The sequence below is a fragment of the Phascolarctos cinereus genome, unplaced genomic scaffold, assembly GCF_003287225.1.
Source record: "Phascolarctos cinereus isolate Bilbo 61053 unplaced genomic scaffold, phaCin_HiC Scaffold_2;HRSCAF=192, whole genome shotgun sequence".
Classification (NCBI taxonomy): Eukaryota; Metazoa; Chordata; class Mammalia; order Diprotodontia; family Phascolarctidae; genus Phascolarctos; species Phascolarctos cinereus.
The window spans coordinates 336,705,585-336,726,200 of NW_027555625.1; the positions used below are offsets into that span (position 1 = coordinate 336,705,585).

General features: G+C 34.5%; 1 protein-coding gene and 1 pseudogene across 3 annotated transcripts in view; both read right to left on the minus strand.

Annotated features, from left to right (window-relative positions):
* The window catches only part of SLC25A21 (solute carrier family 25 member 21), a 697,719-nt gene that overhangs the window by 50,154 nt on the left and 626,949 nt on the right, over positions 1 to 20,616 (minus strand). For 2 of the 3 annotated variants that reach the window (XM_078150322.1, XM_078150323.1), the window contains exons 5-6: positions 14,459 to 14,518; positions 12,006 to 12,113 (exon numbers count right to left, since the gene is read on the minus strand). In XM_078150322.1, the coding sequence (XP_078006448.1) occupies positions 12,006 to 12,113; positions 14,459 to 14,518 (168 nt within the window). The remainder of the gene's footprint in view (positions 1 to 12,005; positions 12,114 to 14,458; positions 14,519 to 20,616) is intronic. The other variant, XM_078150324.1, reaches the window with a different exon arrangement.
* On the minus strand, positions 1,066 to 1,909 carry LOC110211788 (small ribosomal subunit protein uS5 pseudogene; annotated as a pseudogene).

Below are 20,616 nucleotides of genomic sequence, written 5' to 3' on the forward strand. Positions count from 1 at the left end.
TTTTACTAATATTGAACCAGCTCTGCATTTCTGGTATAAATCTCACCTGGTCATAGCGTATGATCTTTGTGATATATATATATATATATATATATATATATATATATATATTATATATTATATATATATATATATATATATATATATATATATATATACACATACATATATTTTTGCTCATATTGGGAAATTGGTCTGTGCTTTACTTTCTCTGTTTTGTGCTCATCCTGGTTTAGGTATTAAAACTATACTTGTGTCATAAGAGGAATTTGGCAGGATGCCTTCTTTATCTATTTTTTCAAATAGTTTATATAATATTCGGATTAGTTTTTTCTGAAATGCTTGGTAGAATTCACTTGTAAATCTATTTGTTCCTGGGAACATTTTCTTAGGGAGCTCATTGGTGACTTGTTCACTTTTTCTAAAATAGGATTATTTATGTATTCTACTTCCTCTTCTGTTCATCTGAGCAGTCTATGTTTTTGTAAACATTCATCCATTTCACTTAGATTGTCAGTTTTACTAGAATATAATTGAACAAAATAACTTCTAATAATTGTTTTAATTTCATTCTCATTGCTTGTGCCTTCACCCTTTTCATTTTTGATACTAGTAATTTTTCTTCTTTTTTAAAATCAAATTAACCAAATGGTTTACTTACTTTATTTTCTTTTAGTAAAACCAGATTTTAGTTTTATTTATTAGCTGAATTTTTTTTACTTTAAATTTTATTTATCTCTCCTCTGATTATCAGGATTTCTATTTTGGTTTTTAAATGGGGATTTTTAATTTGTTCCTTTTCCTAGTTTTTTTTTGTTTTGTTTTTAGTTGCCTGCTCAATTCATTGATCCACTCTTCCACTTTTATATTGATGTATGCATTTAGAAATCAAAATTTTCCTCTAAAAACTGCTTTGGCTGCATCCCACAAATTTTGGAATGTTGTCTTGTTGCCATTCTCTTTAATGAAATTATTTATTGTTTCTGTGATTTGTTATTTTACCCATTCATTCCTTAGGATTAGATTTTTAGTTTGCAATCAACTTTTTTTTTTAGTAGGCATAGTTCAATTTATTTGTTTATAAAAAACATTTATTGTGGTTGCCACAGCAGCTGCCTGAGTCCTCTGGACAGACACTCGAGTGTGAGGCTTCACAAGATGGTCGGTGAATTCCTGATAGGGAGACTTAGTGAACACAGTCTCCTTCCACAGGTCTGGGGTTAGACAGCTGTATGTTTTGGAGATGGCATCAAAGGTAGCTTTAGCAAAGTTGCCCAAAGTAGCAGTACAGCCTCTTGCAGATGTGTAGCAGTCATCAATTCCAGCCATCATCAGGAGCTTCCTAGGCACAGGAGCTGAGACGATGCCAGTACCTCTAGGGGCAGGGATGACCTTGCAGGGCATTGTGCGAGGCTTGCCAATCTTGTTCACCCAGTAGCCACGTCTCAGAGGAACGATGGACAGCTTGGCCAGAATGATAGCACGACGAATAGCAGCCACTTCCTTGGAGCACTTGACATCCAGGCCAACATGGCCATTGTAGTCACCGATGGCCACAAAAGCTTTGAACCTGGGACGTTGTTCAGCTCTAGTTTGTTTCTGAACAGGCATTATCTTCAGAACCTCATCTTTCAATGAAGATCCCAGGAAGAAATCTATGATCTCAGACTCCTTGATAGGAAAGGAGAAAATATAGAGACTTGATCTTCATGTCCTTGACTAGCCGGCCTAGCTTAGTGACAGGAACCCACTCCTTGTCTTCGGCCTTTCCTCCCCGGGCCCCGCGGCCGCTGCCAGGGCCTCGACCTCGGCCCCCGCTGCCGAAGCCACCGCCGAAGCCACCTCGGCCTCCGACTCCGGGGCCCCCGGGGCCTCCTGCTCCTCCTGCAGCACCGGCGTTGTCCACCATTTGGTGTTCACCAGAAGCAGAATCTTCAATCAACTTTTAATCTGTTTCCATAGCACTTTATTAAATGTAATTTTTATTGCGTTATAGTCTATAAAAAAATGCATTTACATTTTTTTTTTTTGCTTTTCTGCATTTGGTTGTGAGGTATTTATGCCCTACTACATGGTCAGTTTTTGTGAAGTTGTCATGTACACTTGACATTCAATTTTTTATTCTCATTCAGTTTTCTTCAGAGGTCTATCATATCTAACTTTTTTGAGATTCTATTCATCTCCTTAGTATTTTCCTTATTTATTTAGTGGTTAGATTTATCCAGTTCTGAGAGTAAAAGTTAAAGGTCTCCACTAGTATAGTTTTGCTCTCTATTTCTTCCTATAATTCATTTAACATTTTTAAAAAGAATTTAGATTCTAAGCCATTTGGTACATATGCGCTTAGTATTGATATTATTTCATTGTCAATGGTTCCTTTTAGCAAGATGTAATTTCCCCACTTATCCCTTTTAATTAGGTCTATTTTTGCTTCTGCTTTGTCTGACATCATGATTGCTTCCCCTGCCTTTTTTTTTACTTCAACTGAAGCATAATAGGTTCTGCTCTAGCCTTTTATTTTAACTCTGTGTCTCTATGTTTCAAGTGTCTCATGTAAACAATATATTTTGGAGTTCTGATTTCTAATCCATTCTGCTATTCATTGCTATTTTATCAGTGAGTCATCCTTTTCACATTCACAGTTATAATTACTATGTATTTCCTTCCATCCCTTTTTCTTCTATATATCCTCTATTTTTATCCTCTTCCTCTTCTAAAGTCTGTTTTGCTTCTGACCACTGCCTTCTTTAATCTCTTCTCTATTTTATCAACCCCTCCCCTTTCCTCCTACTTCACTATGGGGCAAGATAGTTTTCTATTGCCAATTGAATATATGTATGTGTATACACATACAGATATTGATCTATCTATACATGTATATATTCCCTCTTTAAACCAATATAGATGTGAGAGAGGTTCAAATATTTTCCACTCCCCTCCTCTCCATTTCCCCCTCCATTGTAAAAGCTTTTCTTTGTGTTCCTCTTTTATGTGAGATAATTCCCCCCTTCTTCCTTTTCCTTCTCCCTTTACACAGGGCATCCCTCTTTCTCACCTATACATTTTTTTTAACATTGTTCCAACATAATTGATTCACTCCCATACCCTTCTTTCTATTTAGGATCCTTCTAACTGCCATAATAATGATAATGTGTATAGAAGATACATGTATCATCTTCCCATAAAGAAAAGTAAGCAGCTTTACCTTATTGATTTTTCATTGATTCTCATTAATTATTTCTCATTCATGTTTACCTTTTTATGTTCTTCTTAAATATTGTATTTGAAAATCAAATTTTCTAATCATCTCAGGTGTTTTTTATCAGGGAAGCTTGAAAGTTCTTTATTTCACTAAATATCTATTTTTTCCCCTTGAAGGTTTATCCAGTTTTGCTGGGTAGTTTATTCTTGGTTGTAATCCTAGCTCCTTTGCCTTCTGGAATATAATATTCCTAGCCCTCTGCTCCTTTAATAAGGTAGCTGCTAAATCTTGTGTGATCCTGACCATTGCACCACCATATTTGGATGTGTTTTTCTTGATGATTGAAGTATTTTTATCCTTTGACCCAGCAGCTCTGGAATTTGTTATGATATTCCTGGAAGTTTTCATTTCAATAACTCATTCAAGTGGTGCTTGTTGGATTCTTTTAATTTTTATTTTAAATTCTGATTTGAGGATATTGGGTCAGTTTTCCTTGATGATTTCTTAAAGTATGATGTCTAGGCCTTTTCTTTTATTACAGCTTTCAGGAAATCCAATAATTCTTGTCTTCTCTCCTCAATCTATTTTCTTGGTCAGTTGTTTTTCTATGAGATATTTCATATTTTCTTCAATTGTTTTCATTCCTCCAACTTTGTTTTGTTGTTTCTTGATGTCTCGAAAGGTCATCAGCTTCTACTTGGCCAATTCTAATTTGGCTAATTCAGCTGCTTAAGGAGTTTATTTTCATAAGTGAAGTTTTATACCTCTTTTTCCTTTTAGCCAACTACTTTGAGCTTTTTTTTTATTTGAGATAATTTACCCCATGCTACCTCTCCCTTTCCTCTTCTTTCAGTGCATTTCTCTTTCTCATCCTTTAACTTTATTTTTATAAATATCATCCCATCATATTCAACTCACACTTGTGCCCTCTGTTTACGTATAGTTCTTCTAAGTTCCATAATGATAACATTCTTAGGAATTATACATATCTCCTTCCCGTGTGGGAATGTTAAGAGATTAACCTCATTGAATCTCTTATGATTTCTCTTTCCTGTTTACCATTTTGTGCTTCTATTGAATCCTTTATTTGAAAGTCAGATTTTCTATTCTACTCTCATCTTTTCATCAGGAATGCTTCTGAAAGTCCTTTATTTCATTGATTATCCATTTTCCCCTGAAGGATTAAACTCAGTTTTGCTGGGAAGGTGATTCTTCAGTATTTTTTGGGCCTCCTTTAGAAAGCTGTTGACTCATTTTTCCTAATTTTCTTGCATCACTCTTATTTCTCTTCCCAATTTTTCCTCTACTTCTCTTACTTGCTTTTCAAAATCCTTTTTGAGCTTTTCCATGTCCTGAGACCAATTCATATTTTTCTTGGAGGCTTTGGATGTGGGAGTGTTGACTTTGTTGTCTTCTTCTGCTTGTATGTTTTGATCTTCTTTCTCACCAAAGAGATTCTATGGTCTGACTTTTTTTTTACACTGTTTGCTCATGTTCCCAGCCAATTACTTGAGTTTTAAACTCTTTGCTAAAGTAGAGGTCTGCTTCCAGTGTGGAGGCTGTACTGTCCCAAGCTTCAGGGGTTTTGTGCAGATGTTTTCAGAGGTACGTCTAGGAACCTGTATATTTTCAGTTCTCTCAAGGTGGTAAGATCAAGAGCAAGGTGCTTCCTCCTTTCCTGTCCTGTGCTCTGGTCTATGAGTGACCACGAGCACTGTATTCTGCCTTGGAACTGTGAGGAGGATTCTCTCTCTACTGCTGCCACAAGCTCTGCCACACCAGTGCTCCTCCTCACCCCAGGATAGCCACCCAGAGTTGCAATCCAATCATGGGCAAAGCAAGAGAATCCTGCCTCTGTGCCAGCAAAGACATCCCCTGAAATCCCCCTCTGATCAGCTACTTGATACTCCCACCATATGCGGGCTGAGAGCTCCAGAACAAACCACTGCCACCATTGCCACCACTGCCATGAGGCTGGACCAGGGCTTGGACCAGAACACACTTCTCTCTCACCCAGGTCTGGCAGACCTTTCCCACTGACCTTCTAAGTTTTCTTTGGCATTTTTAGGTTGAGAAATCTGGAAACTAGCACAGCTGCCCCATGATTCACTCCCCTGAAGCCTGCTCCAGGTTTACTGGGGCCCTGTCTTTGCTGGTCTAGCCCACACCGAACTGTGTTCCTCTCCTAGCTTGTACAACAGACCTTTCCTGTCAACAATCTAGATTGTCTTGGGCTGGAAATTTGTTTCACCCTTTTTGTGGGTTCAGATGCTCTAGAATTTGTTTAGAGCCATTTTTTACAGGTATTTGGAGGGCTTTGAGGGAGAGTTCAAGCAAGTCACTGCTTTTACTCTGCCATCTTGACTCTGCCTCCTCAGGGCAATTTTCTTTGATAATTTTTTGAAAGATTATGTCTAGGCTCTTTTCTTGATCATGGCTTTGAGGTAGTCCAATTAATTCTCAAATTACCTGTCCTCAATCTATTTTCAGGTTAGTTGTTTTTTCCAATGAGATATTTCACCTTTTCTTTTTTTTCATTCTTTTGATTGTTTTATTGTTTCTTGATGTCTCACAGAGTCATTAGCTTGCACTTGCCCAATTCTAATTTTTAAAGAATTCTTTTTTTTTATTGAGATTTTTTATCTCTTTTCATATTTGGTTGATTCTACTTTTTAAGCAGTTCTTCAGCTAATTTTTGTATATCTTTTTTTCCTCATTTTGCCAATTCTGCTTTTTAAGGAGTTCTCTTCAGAGGATTTTTGTGCCTTTTTTTTTACCATTTGGCCTATTATGTTTTTTAAGGTATCATTTTCTTCAGTATTTTTTTTTGTGCCTCTTTAATCAAGCTGTCGACTCTTTTTTTCATGATTTCTTGTATCACTGTCATTTCTTTTCTGAATTTTTCCTCTACATCTCTTATTTGATTTTTAAAATTATTTTTGAGCTCTCCCAGGAATTATTTTTTGGGACTGAGACCAATTAATATTTTTCTTTGAGGCTTTGGATATAGCAGTTTTGACTTTGTTTTCTTCTTCTGAGTGTGTGTCTTGATTTTTCCATCACCACAGTAACTTTCTCTAATAAGTTTTTTTTTCTTATTTACTAATCCCCCTCCCCATTACTTGACTTTTAAATTTATGTTAAATATAGGCTCTCCTACTGAGGTGGAGGGGGCACTGTCTCAAGCTTGAGGTTTTTTTGTGCAGCTGTTTTCAGACTTAGTTCTGGGGCTCTGTAAATTTTCAGTTCTTCTGAGGTGCTACAGTCTAAGGAGAGGTGTGTTTGCTACTCTGCTGGTCTGTGCTCTGGTCTGAGAGCAACAATAAGTACTCTTTTTTGCCCCAGAACTGTGACCAGGGCCCTGTTCTCCTGTTGCCACAAGCTCTGATATGCTAGTGCTCCTCTTCAGCCTGGAACTGCAATCCAAGACTTCAACCCAAATCCAAATATGAGCAAGGCAACAGAGTCCTGCACCTTGTGCCAGCAAAAGGACTACTATAATTTTCTTCTCACTAGTTGTCTGACTCCCTTACCATCTGTGGGCTTAGAACTCCAGAAGCTACTGCTGCTGATTCAGTTGCCCCCAAAACCTGCTGCTGATTTGCTGGGGTGCAGCCTGTATTGGACTGTGCTCCACTCTCACCTGAATGTGACAAACCTTTCCTATCAATCTTCTAAGTCGTCTTGGGCTGGAAAATTGTTCTGCTACTCCAGAATTCATTTTCAAGTGCTATTTAAAATTAATAAGAGGGGAATTTGGGAGAACTGAGGTGACTACCTGCCTTTTTTTTCCTGCCATCTTGGCCACTCCCACTGTAGCATTGTTTCAAAAGCAACATGAGAAAGCTTCTTGTAATGATAAAATACTCTAAAATTTTGATTCTGAGTGAAAAATTATAGTTCTTAATAGAGTAATGTGGAAGACCATAGATTTATTTTTAGCAAATTTTAATGAAGAAATATAATTGGCTAATAACAGGTATCACTATGATTCATTCTAATGTCAGAGAGGATCATAGATGGGAGAAATGCAATTCATCTGCTGCTGAGTAGTTTTCAGGCAACATTTCATGTACTGAATAAGAAAAAAATTTCTACTTGTATACTGATGTATACTGATATGCTATTGATGCTGGCTACTCAAATTATCTATAAACAGTGTAATAGACTTTTTAAAAATATATAAAAATACTTCCAATATCTCCCTTTGTTCAATGATTGGAGCAGTCACGAACTCAAAAGCAAGCAATTTTACTCATTTTCTCCTGGGCCTATATAAAGTAATTCAAGCAAGCAATTCCGATCAAACTTGATCAACAGATAAAAGCAAATATTTGCTATGTACCTACCACATACAAGGTATTATGCTATGCTATGTATACATACACACATATCAGCTGGGTGGCAAGTATATAGAATGATAGAATGCTCGGCCTGGAGTCAGGAAGAATTGAGTTCAAATCTGATCTCAAATATTTATTGTGATCCTGTGACAACAGCAAAATAGATATATAGAAAAATATACATATATACATGTGTGTATGTGTGTATGTATATACATGTATATGTATATATATATGTATACACATGCATATATTTATAGACATAGCTAGATCTATCTCAGCCTTATTGCACATTATATCCTTTCAGGCCCTCATATTCCAGCATACTTTCATGACTACATTTTAACCCAATCATCCTATTTATTGTCCTCCATACACAACATTCTATCTCTTACCTCTGCCTTTTTGAGTAAACCATCTGCCCATGCCTTTCTTTCTTTGTCTTAGCTTCTTTGATGCCTATTCCCCTTCTAAGCTTATGTCAAGTGCCAATGCCTACATGAGGCCTTTCTGGCAAATTTCCCATTATTGGCAGCTTTCAAAGGAAGAAATTTAAGGTATTAATAGCTATATTCTAAAACGCTTTCATCACTACTAATTAGAGAAATGAAAAAAAATTACTGTAGAGTTCTTACCTTATACCCATAAAATTGGCAAAGATGAGAAAAAAAAGAAGTCACTAAACTATGCATACCCTTTGACCCAGCTTTATCACAACCAAGCCTAGAGATCAAAGAAAGAAGAAAAAGACCCATATATACAAAAATATTTTAAGAAGGAGCCTCAAGGAGGTTATATTCTAAGGAAGGGATATAGCATCTAAACAGACAAGCAAATAAATACAAAGTATATTTAAAATAACACTAAGTAATTTGAAGCAGGAGAGAGCACTAATACCTTGGAGTGGCACCTGAAAGGTCTTGTGAAGGATGTGAGTGAGGCATGAGTTGTTCTTGGGATTCTAAGGGGTTGGCATGAGAACAGATGCATTCCTGGCATAGAGAACTATCCTTAAAAAGGCATGGAAGTGGGAGATTTCTTCCTAACTTAATAGAAATGCAAAATTTCAACAATTAATGAGTTAGTTTTAAGTCCTCAATCATACTTAAACTACATACACCTCTTTTCCCATAACCTTTCTCTCTTAATGCCCCCTAGTCTTGTTTTAGACAAACATCAGTGTTACTAGGTAATTAACTTATTAACAGTGTCACAAACAGTACAAAGACATGAAAACATTTTAACAATGTGTCAGTTGCAAGAAAGAGCATAGTTGGAGTCATCTGACATTTTGTAGACCAGTAGATTATGTACCACAAAATACAATTTGCCTTAGAATGACTAAAGCAGAAAATTCTGGTACTTGTGCACATCTATGGAAAGTAAGTACCTTGTCAGGAAACACGAAGTTATTTGACAAGATTGGGAATACAAATTTATACCCCCCCCCCCAAAAGAAATAAATAGACCAACCAAGCTAAAACTTCCAAAGATGCCAAAGCAAAATAGGATGTTGCTTACGTTTAGCATGAAGGATAGGTGAAAATTTGGGCCTATTCCAACACTATTTGAACATTTTTTCATACCCATTGAACAAAACCATGGCATGACAAAGCTGTGATTACTTTGCTCCAAGCAGAAGGTCAAGCATATTTGATTTAGAAACTGTTTTTTTTTTATTCTCTGTGAATTTTAATACATTAGCCAAAATGCTGCCCTGGAAATGAAGGAGGTGGGGCAGAGATTATAGACTGACTGAAATAGTGGTAATTTAAAGATTACAGGAGAGTTAGACATACATTGTAATACTTTATTTAGGAACTGGAGGGGATTTTGGAAAGGTCTAGGAGTATTAAGGATTGTAACATACTTGTACATATTATTCCCATTCCTTGAGGATATTTTGTGGCTAAAATGGGAATATGATTTTATAGGTATCTAGCTGCTCTCTGCCAGAAGTAACAATTTTAAGTGTATGGGGAAAAGCCATGATAACCAGTAGTGGGGAGGGTACCCAGAGGGTAGAACTGTTAACAATGGGTGACAATTACAATCAGGCAACCAAGGCTCATGTAAGTATCAAAGTGTGATCAATTAAATCAATCAGCTACCCTGCACCTCAATTGAACTAACTAATAAGATTACATCCTAATTCCTCTATCAAGCAGAACACCTCTATGCAATCAATCAACCAGTCAATCAAGGATATTAAACTAGTCCGTGGTTAATTGTGAATGCTATTAGATGAAATTATGCTGGATAGGAAATATATTGAGATTTCCTAGTGAGACTCCATCATACCCTGTGGGTGTTGTATAAATCAGCAATCCAGTTCAGAACCCAGCATTTGAATATTGGGCCAGCCTAAGTCCTTAAAAAGAAATCCCTGACAAGGGGGTGTGGGGTAGGAGATGAACCTCTGTTACTGCCTACTTCCTTTGACCAGAGGATGAGTATATGAACTTCAAAGGGGCAGAACATTTAAACTTCTCACTGGCATCCTAATAGTGTCCCTGAAACTAGTGACTGATAGCAGTGTGTGTAGTAGGGACTAAGAATAATCTAGAGATGCTGAGAAAAGGCAACTTTGGAATACTATAGCACTGTCTGAACTGATGAAGGGATTAGTTTAAAATCTCCTTCCCTAAACCTAGGCTGAACTAGAACCCAAGTTCCATCAGATGCCAGAGCTACCTCTGGCTTCTCTCCTTCTTTGCCCACTGAACTTCTTGTGACAGAACTTAAACCAAGGCACAGATAAACCAATTATTTCCTGTTTCCCAAGAGAAACTCCCTGAATCCGTTCCACTCTCATCATGGCTTCAACCTTCCACAGCTCCTCTGGCTCTGTCTTAATTCCTTAAAGCTGCTGAAAAATTGTTTACATCCCCTGACTTGGGCAAAGTCCCCATCACCCTGCCCTAGTTTTAGCTCTTAGTAAAATCAGCTCACAGGAAAGGAGGCTGTTTACATGGGGCCTTACATACCAATAAAAAAATGTTGAGATCTAATCTCTGTTAAGATGGGGATATTTACACAAGGCTTTGTAACCTTCCCTCACTTATATTTATCTTAGAGGCAAAAGTGGGTCTGAGAACTGATGGGATTTCTGAGATTTGTAGAAAAGCATTTCCTCTCAGCCATGAGAATGATTTTTGGCTCTTTTTGAGTTGAAGGTAGTCTTAAGTCACTTATTGAGAGGTTTGGAAGAGATCAGACTGAGAGGAAGGAGCTGGACTTACATGAGCTGAACAGTAATAGTAGGAAGAGAAGGCAACAACAATATGAATTGGAGAGAAGTAATGGCACAAAAACAATAGGTGAAGAAAGGGAAAGGAAGGAAAGCTGAGCTCCAAGGGAAGGGAGAGCTAGAGGTGAACATCTTGGAATGAAGAACTCCCATTGAGGTTGATGGTTGTAAACTCTACTTCAAGGATTGAGGGAAGTTCATTTTCTGGCTTCCCCTTGCCTGAGACTGTCTAGTAAGAGGTATTTTATACTCTTCTCAGTTATCTTACTAAGTATTTCCTGAATCCTGATTTTGTTTCATATATAAAGAAACCTGGGGCCAGTTATAAAGCCTTGTCTTATGTACTTAGTCTAAACTGAGAAAATGGAAATGGAAGAAACCAGTGTTAGCTGAAAATCTGTAAAATTTAAATTGGGACAGAGAGCCAATTTAATGTTAGGAAAAAATCCTAACTGGGGGCTTGGAGCTACTGTGATTGTCTTAATAACTTCATTTGATTCAAATTCTATAAATAGTTAGGGAAAGGGACCATGTGGAACTGAGGGTCATTACATTGCCCCTAGGCTAAAAGCAAGCTAATTTTGTGATTGGGTGTATCATATTATCTCTAAAGGGTAGAGAAGCAAAGAAAAGGGTACAGTGACTGAAGAAAAGATCTCTCCCTAACCCACCCCATAGGGAGAGGACAGCCTATGCTTGGGAAGGATTCAGCTCCACTCTTTTTCAGAAGGGAGGATGGAGCAAAAAAAAAAAACCAAGTACTGCATGGCCAACTCTATAACAATACCCAGCAGTATTACATAAATATCCATTTTTCTTGGGGTTAAAATCAATAGCATATAACTTATGACATTGTTTCATAACTTCAAAAACTAAGTTCAACCATATTATCTCTTCAATGGCTTATACCATAGATTGCTCTAGTATATGCAGGAGTTTTGCCAAAAATCAAGAAACTGTTTCCAAAGAAGTCGTAATCAATTATATTATAACTTTAAAAATCAATATGCATAAACACATTTGTTCATTAAAACCCACTGAATTTTGGTTAATTCTTTACTTGAAGAATGATTTAATTCTTCTTTGGGCAGCTTCCTTGACAATAATTTATAGTGACACCACCATTTTGAGACAGAAAGAAATAGATATCTTTATATATCCTTTAAAAAATTAGCCTTCAGTATTCTCTAACAGTATGAAAAATTATTACCTGGGCATATGTGTCCCGATTGGCCTGCAAACCAACTTTTACAACCTCAAAAGGATTAACTACAATAGCTTCTGTTAGTCCAGATCCCAATCCTGCAACAGCAAATGCCTAAAAAAATTAAATAAATCAGTATTTTAAAGCAAGTTATTTGTACCATGTTAAATCACTATAACCCTGCAGCTAAATGTTATGATAAATATGAAGAGATCTATACAAATAGACAGTATACCATTACTAAATAGCTTTAGTCCTTGATTAGATGCTGACAATTCATGACAAAGAAATTACAGAAGCCACAAACCACATTCTAAAAATTCAAAATAAAATGTCAAGTCTATCAACAACAATCTCTTTCCATTAGCCAAGAAAAAGGCCACATTACTGATTTAAGATGTATGTTAAAATATGACCTTATATTCAATTTGATTAGATTTTGAACTTATAAAGTGAGAACTTCATTTTTAAACATTTATTTAAATGTACTTTTCAGGGCTTAAATAACAGAGCTAAAATAAAGTGTTATTTTGTTCTGTTTTGTTTTTTACTTAGAATTCAGGTAATCTACAGATTAGTTTGAAATATTTAAGAATGTATTCATAGTGACCATATTTCTATGTAAAAATTAAATACTGTTATAGCTAACAATATAGCTTTCACTAATTTGAAAAAAAATATTCATTTTCATGTAATTGCCTTAGTTTTTAGGACCCTGGTAAAATGTTAAATCAGGAATAGCTGAATTGCCCTACATCATGAAAATAAAAACTAGAAATTTTATGAAAGAATAGTTATAGGGGAAATAGCAACGTTAGCTGTTGAGAATTTCTGCCATAGGAAGGTACAGTTTTTTGCATAAACACTTTCCATGCACAATATTCATTTGTTATTTCAAATCTCTGAAATTATATGTAATAAAATACATTCAAGAGATAGATTTAATAAGTAAAGTAAATGTATATGTATCTTTGCAATATTTCATTTCAAAAAGATCAACAGAAATGTTGCCAATTTTACATTATATAAAATGAACATTTATGAAAAGTGAAAAATCACCCTAATTCACTCTCTCTTGCAGCTACATGATATAGAAGGAAATATGGTAGATTTTCATCAAAGGTACTAGGTTCAAATTCTGGATCTGCCATTTACTACTACCTGTGAAATCATGGGTAAATCATTCAACTTCTCTGGGCCTCAGTTTTTTTACCTATAAAGTCAAGGGGGTTTGACTACAGGACCCTAAATGTCCTTCTACCTCCAAATTTATGACTTTAGGTGTTATTTTCTGATTTTCAGTAGCTGTTTCTCTTCAGTGTCCAGTATTACTGATTCTTTCTCTCTATATAGAATTATCATTTTTATTATATTGGCTTGGTCTACCTGTGAGTGATTAATATTTCTCCTATTGTTTAGCTCTTTAGATCTGCCTTTATTTGTGTGAAAAAGTGTTTTGTAATTGTGCTCCTGTAGTTCCTAGGTTTACCTTGGCAGGTAGACTCCCAAGTATTTTATACTGTCTGCAGTTATTTTAAATAGAATTTCTCTATCTCTTCTTGTTGGGTTTTGTTGGTAATATATAGAAACACTTTGGGTTTATTTTATATTCTGAATAAGGTTACTAATTGTTTCGACTAGTTTTTTAATTGACTCTCTGGCATTGTCTAAGTATATCCTCATATTTGTATTGATTATTTCTTTTGACAATAACTACTCCTAGGAACACTTATTGGAAGTTCTACCATCTTGGCTTGTCTTTGGTGGATACCTATGTTTCTGCCAGATTATGTGTTTATATGTATAAAAATACCCACATATACCCACATATACATATTTTCATATGCATGTGTATATATATCAGGGCTATAACTATCAGAGCTAGGATTAAAATCCATGTTGTCAGACTTTAAATTCATCACCATTTCCATTCTGTTGTGTGATTTACCCAGGGCCACATAGCTAGTAAGTATCTGAGGCCAGATTAGAAGAGTTTAAAATCACTATTTTAATTAAGTATTGAAATAGTGTTGTAGTCATTTCTCAAAAAGCTCTTGTAGTCATTATTTCACAAACTAATTTCATTCTAGAATCCCCAAATCTTAAAGTACCATTTTTATTACAAGTCAAATAAAGGCTAAAAACAAGCATGTTTATGTTCACACACATATGTGCAATGTAAAAGTATATGTGTTTTGGTTTTAAGTTTTTACATAAATACTGTATGTATTTTGCATTATTGAATCATATCCATGCAAGCTTTCCTATGCATTTTATTATCATAGGTTTGTTTCTAGGATTGAAATTATGTTAGTAGGAAGATGATTTTTAGTAAATTACTCAACATTGAATAACTAGCCTTCATTTTTAGCAGCCAAATTTTAGGAATCAAAAAGGCATCTTGTTTTAGATTTTGCTTTATGAAATAACAGGCACAAGAGTACAGTAAAGACTCTTACCAATCCTGGTGACAATGACACATATCCAAGTAATTTCTTATACTGTTCAAAGGCAAAAAACTATAAAATGAAACAATAACAGAGATTGGTAAAAATTTTTCTCCCAATAAGACACTGAAATGAATTAAACTTCAGGTTGTACTCCTTCCAATAAGATATTAATTAATCAGTACCTTAAAATGATGTGCTATTTCATATGAAATATGCCACATGACTTCTAATTTTTAGTCTGTTTTCAAGTAATAGCCATTTGGATCTTACTCTAACATTCACATTTTCAAATTCTATCATAACCTGCAAAATAACTGATGGAATCCTTTATGGGGGTAAATGAACCATTCAGCTTCCATTTACCATGACCATTTTCAGTTCAGACATCAATAGACTTCTTTTTGTGATAGTGATTCAAAATTATAGGCTTAAAGGCCTAAAGCCTTCGGTCTTCTATGTTTTCTAAATGAACTGCTTTCCCTATGAATGCTCAAGTTTCTAACCAATGTATGTAAAAATCCACCTCTCTGCCTTAATTGCATTAATAAATTAAATAAATGAAATAATTAATTAATTAAAATTAAGTCAATACTATTTTTGTTTCCCAATTATTCTAAGAATATTGTCATGAACTCAATGAATGTTTAGGGATAGTGAAGATCCACATATGTAGGTGGAGATCTAAGGTCCCACCTTCAAGCAGGATTTCACTTAAACTACATTACAGAGAAAATTATGTATTGATTGATTTAAGATCTTCAAAGGTGGAGACTATAAACTCCTATGAAAATGACAGAAATGATGGGTGTGACTTCAATAGAAATTGAATAATGTAATTTCTTCCTAAACCAACTTCCATGTGAAATACTTCCAACCAACTGTTTAGTCCATGAATTTTCTATTTGGGGCAACAATCCTCAAATTTTTAACTCCTAGCACACAGCACAATTAATTCCTGGGCTTAGGGTAGATATATTCAGGATGTCTGTTGCACTATGTACTACTCTTAGAAGCTGTTTTTTGGACCCTAATTTCATATTCTAATGAGATCATTAAAAGACATATAACCTGACCTGAAAATATGCCCTACTTTATTATGTTGTATGCTATAGACAGAGCGAGAAACCATACATATAGAAATACATATACATACATACATGTGTGCATATGGGGGGGGAGAGAGAGAGATTGAGAGAGAGAGAGAGAGAGATTTCCATTCTGAGGTCTCATCAGGGTGTGGAAGTGGCCATGGGGTCTTGAACATTATGCCAGCAGACTGCAAGGTCTAGAAGGTATTACCACACTAGAAAGGCTTAAAATCTGGTCCCACCAACAGTATGTGTTTCCAAGGAGTGACTTAGCTAACCTCAAATAGATTTATCATCAATGAGTTGGTCACTTGGTATTTCATTTTTTGATCTTGGCCGCCCATGAAACAAAGAAATCTATAATCTCTAAAGATAAATAAAACCATATAGATAGATATACATATGCTCCAATTTATATATGTTTGAGAATCAAGCATTGGGTACCTTTATTTACCCCCTCCCCCCACCCACACACACTTTATGTGTTGTCTCCCCCATTAGAAAGTAAGCTCTATTTAGGTAGGCACTGTCTTTCTTTCTGATTGTATTTGTTGTATTTTTAGTACTTAGCATATAGTAATCACTTAATAAATGCTTGTTGACTTGTCAACTCCAAAGTAAAATCTATTTACTAGCTTGTGAAGGTGGCTTCTTCCTTCTTCCTTGGAAATACTAATGCTAATTATTACCTCCTTGGAAACCTAATCTACAGAAGATAGAATAAATCAATACTAACAAAGAGAAAAGCTAAAAATGGCATCATTGTATTTGTGTTATTAATTAATTTTCAACAATAGTAAAATCAGGCCTTCTAGTTTGAAGGCCATATGGACTAAAATGATATATTCATTTATCACTATTTTCTAAGTGTCTACTATTGTGAAAGATATACTAGGTATCAGGAAAAAACATTCTTTGGTTTGCTATTTGGTTTTCATCAAGTTAACACTATGTAATCTTTTTTTGAGGCAAAAAAAGAAAAAAGAAAATCCTAGAAAGCTCTCATATAAGAGTATGGCTCTTTAAAATTTTTTAATTTATTTTTCTTTAGTTATACTCTTCATCTTTAACGACCATTTTTATTACCCAGTAATCAATATCTTAACTTTGGAATTAGAATGGCTCTTATATAAGATTGTTTAGATTTATATTTTTTTTTAAAGATAGCTAGCTAGCTAAAGCATTTATTTAGCATTTAATATATGCCAGGCACTGTGCTATGGGCTAAGGATAGAAGCAATCAGGACAATTTCTGTCCTCAAGGAGCTTACATTCCAAAATGTACTTAAGAAAAAAAAGTGTAAGCTGGAGTTCAAGTCTCAAAAGTAGAGCACAATTAATCATCAATTCTATTTCACATTGTTAATATTTTTTCAAAACAATTGATAACGAAAGATTCTTAAAAATCAAACATGCCACGTTGTTTTATTCAAGTTACATTTGATACTATTTAATGAAACAATTTATGCTTTAAAAATGATTATAGTCAGTAAATACCTTTAAAGTGAGTATTTTCATATATTGTGTCTAAAAACTAGTGCTGTCCATCTGGCAAGTAGGTATTTAAATCCAAGTTATGCTTAAAAAGCTTACCACATGCCTTAGTAATTTTCAGGTAAAATGTACTTGAAACAAGATGTCTGGTACCCAGACACAATGTACAGTTGCCCAAAAGTTCATCTGTTAATCATTGTTCTGGCAGCATACTTTTCCCACTATATCAGTAGAAGCTTACTCAATTTGGTAAACTTCAACTTTTTTTCCCAACTAAAAAGAGTGCTCAACTTTGATAAATGTAAATCCCGTCAAAGTTCAAATTCTTTACCATATTTAGTAACAAGAAGAACTAGACCAGGAGAATAAATGTTACAATTTATTTTATTTGTGTATGCAAATTTCTATAGAGATGAATATATTACTTTGCAGAAACAAAGCAACTTTTATTTTGAAAAAGAACTCTGCCTTGTTTGATTATCTGGGTATCCTTTATTAGTGAAGCAGTTACATAATTCAATTCAGTACTTTTGTTTACTTTGGTGTACTTTTCCCCCAGATTTTCCGCAGTAACTCAGATCATCATGGCAAACTTCCTCCTGAAGTAATAGTTAAGATGTCACAAAAACTTAATAATTTCTAATATGGAAAGACAAATTAAAGTATTATTTCAATATTTTCATTGAGTTACAATCTTGAATCAAGCGACACTGTTACTTTTTAATATAGTGCAAAGTTTTGTATATGTTTTTATGTATGTGTATGTGTATTTTTTTCTTTTGTCACACTCTTTCATAACCTTATTATATTTCTAGATGGCACCAAAAACTAGGGATAATGTTTGTCCCTTCCAACCTTTTAATGAAATGAAATCTTTCTACTTTGTCAAATTTATTATTATCATTGTGGGTACTCTCCACAAATGTAGATCTCATTCTGCCTTCTAATTCTATTTAATTATTGTCTGTATCTTCCTATGAATTTGTTAAAAAATATTTGTTGATAACTTCTGTTTTTATACCAAAATCATTTATAGATGCTTGTTCCCCTCTCCCACCTCCTCCCTGAAACTCAACCCAGGGAAACCTTGCTCTATAACAAAGAAAAGTAGTCAAGCAAAATTAAAATAGTGAACCATATGTAGCATAATGTTGAACATTCTATCCATATAGTCCTCCATATCTCCAAGGAAAAAAAGAGAGGTTCTTTTCTTTAATTTTTCTCTGGGACCTAGATTGGTCATTATAGTCACAGACTGTGGCTTTATTTTAATGTACTTCTCATTTACCCTATTGACTTCAATAATGTGTATATGTGTATGTGTATATTCAATAATTGTTTTCCTGCTTCTGCTACTTCACTCTGCATCCATTTATACAAATCTTTTCTTGCTTCCCTAAACTCTCCATATTGATCATCTCTTGTGGTAAAATAATATTTCATTAGCATTTGTCAAACAAAAGGTTCCTCATTCACTACTGTGTACTGTGTGTCTACTCCGTTCCACTGATCCACCTTTTTACTTCTTAGCCAGTACTAGATAGTTAAAATTTTGTTGTTGTTGTTGTTCAGTCATTTCAGATGTGTCCAACCCTTTGTGACCTCATTTGGAGTTTTCTTGGCAACCATAGTGGAATGGTTTGCTGTTTCCTTCTCCACTGCATAGATGAGGAAACTGAGACAATGTTAAATGACTTGCCCAGGCTTACACAAACTGGAGTCTGAGGCTGCATTTGAAGTCAAGTCTTTCTGACTCCAGACTGGCTGCACCATCCAGCTGCCCTATTTTGATATTTATCATCTTTTAATATAGGTTAAGATCTGGCACTGCTAAACCCTTGTTTTATGTTTTCATTAATGTTTTAAATTAATTCTTTTGATATTCTTGACCTTTTGTTCTTCCAAATGAATTCCATTATTTTTTTCTAGCTCAATAAAATACTTTTTAGATAATTTAATGGGGATGGCATTGAATAAGTAAAGGCTTTGCCCACTCATGCACAATTAATATTATTTCCAATTATTTAAATCTGACTTCATTTGTATAAAAAGTGTTTCATAATTATGTTCATGTAGTTTCTGAGTTTTACTTGGCAGGTATTTTCTGCTGTCTATGGTCATTTTAAATGGAATCTCACTATCTCTTCTTGCATGTATTTGCTGGTGATATATAGAAATGCTGATGATTTATATGGGTTTATTTTATGTCCTGCTATTTTACTAAAACTATTAATTGTTTCAATTAGCTTTTTTGTTGAATATCTAAGATTTTCCAAGTACATCATCCATTATCTGCAAAAAATGAGGTAGTTTTATTACCTCACTGTCCATTTTGATTTCCTCAATCTTTTTTTTCTTATTGCTATTGTTAGCATTTCTAATACAATATTGAATAATATTGGTGATAATGGGCATCCTTGTTTCACTCCTGATCTTACTGGGAAGGCTTCTAGCTTACTCCTGTTATAAATAATGCTTGCTGATCATTTTAGGTAGATATTTCTTATCATTTTAAGGAAAAATCCATTCATACCTATGCTTTCAAGTATTTTTAATAGGAATGAGTGTTGCATTTTTCAAAAGATTTTTCTGCATTTATTGATATAATCATGTAATTTTTGTTGCTTTTGTTACTGATATAATCAACTAAGTGAGATTTATGTCAGTAATTCAGGGATGGTTTAATATATGACATATATTAATATAAGTCCTATATATATTAATATATTAATTAATCTTTGTGATATATTGTTGTAGTCTCCTAACTAGCATTTTATTTAGGATTTTTGCATCCATATTCATTAGGAAAATTGGTCTATACTTTTCCTTCTCTGTTTTTGCTCTTCCATTTTAGGTATCAGCACCATATTTATTTCACAAAAGGAGCTTGTTAGGACTCCTTTTTTGCCTATTATTCAGAATAACTTATTTAATATTGGAATTAGTTGATTGTTAAATATTTGATAGAATTCAATTTTAAATGCATCTGGTCCTGACAATTTTTCTCAGGAAGCTCATTTATGGCTTGTTCAATTTCTTTTTCTAAAATAGATTTATTTAGATATTCTATTTCCTCCTGCTAATTTAGGCAGTTTATATTTTTGTAAATATTCCATTTTTCTTAAATTGTTAAATTTATTGGCATATAGTTGGGCAAATAGTTCCTAATAGTTGCTTTGATTTCATCTTCATTAAAAGTATATTAATTTTTTTTCAATTTTGATACTAGTGATTTGGTTTTCTTCTCTCTTAATTCTATAGTTTTTTGTGTTTCAAATTTATACATTTCTCCTCTAGTATTCACGATTTCCTCCTCTGTGCTTATTCTGGGTTTGGTTATTTATTGGTCTTCTAATCTTTCTAATTGCATATTTAGTTCATTAATACTCTTTTTTTTTCTTTCTTTCTTTCTTTCTCTGTTTTATGAGGCAGTTGGGGTTAACTGACTTGCCCAGAGTCACACAGCTATTGAGTGTTATTTGTCTGAGGCTGGATTTGAATTCAGGTCCTCCTGCCCCCAGGGCTGGTGCTATATCCACTGTGCCACCAAGCTGCCCCAATACTCTTTTTTTCCCCTTCTATTTT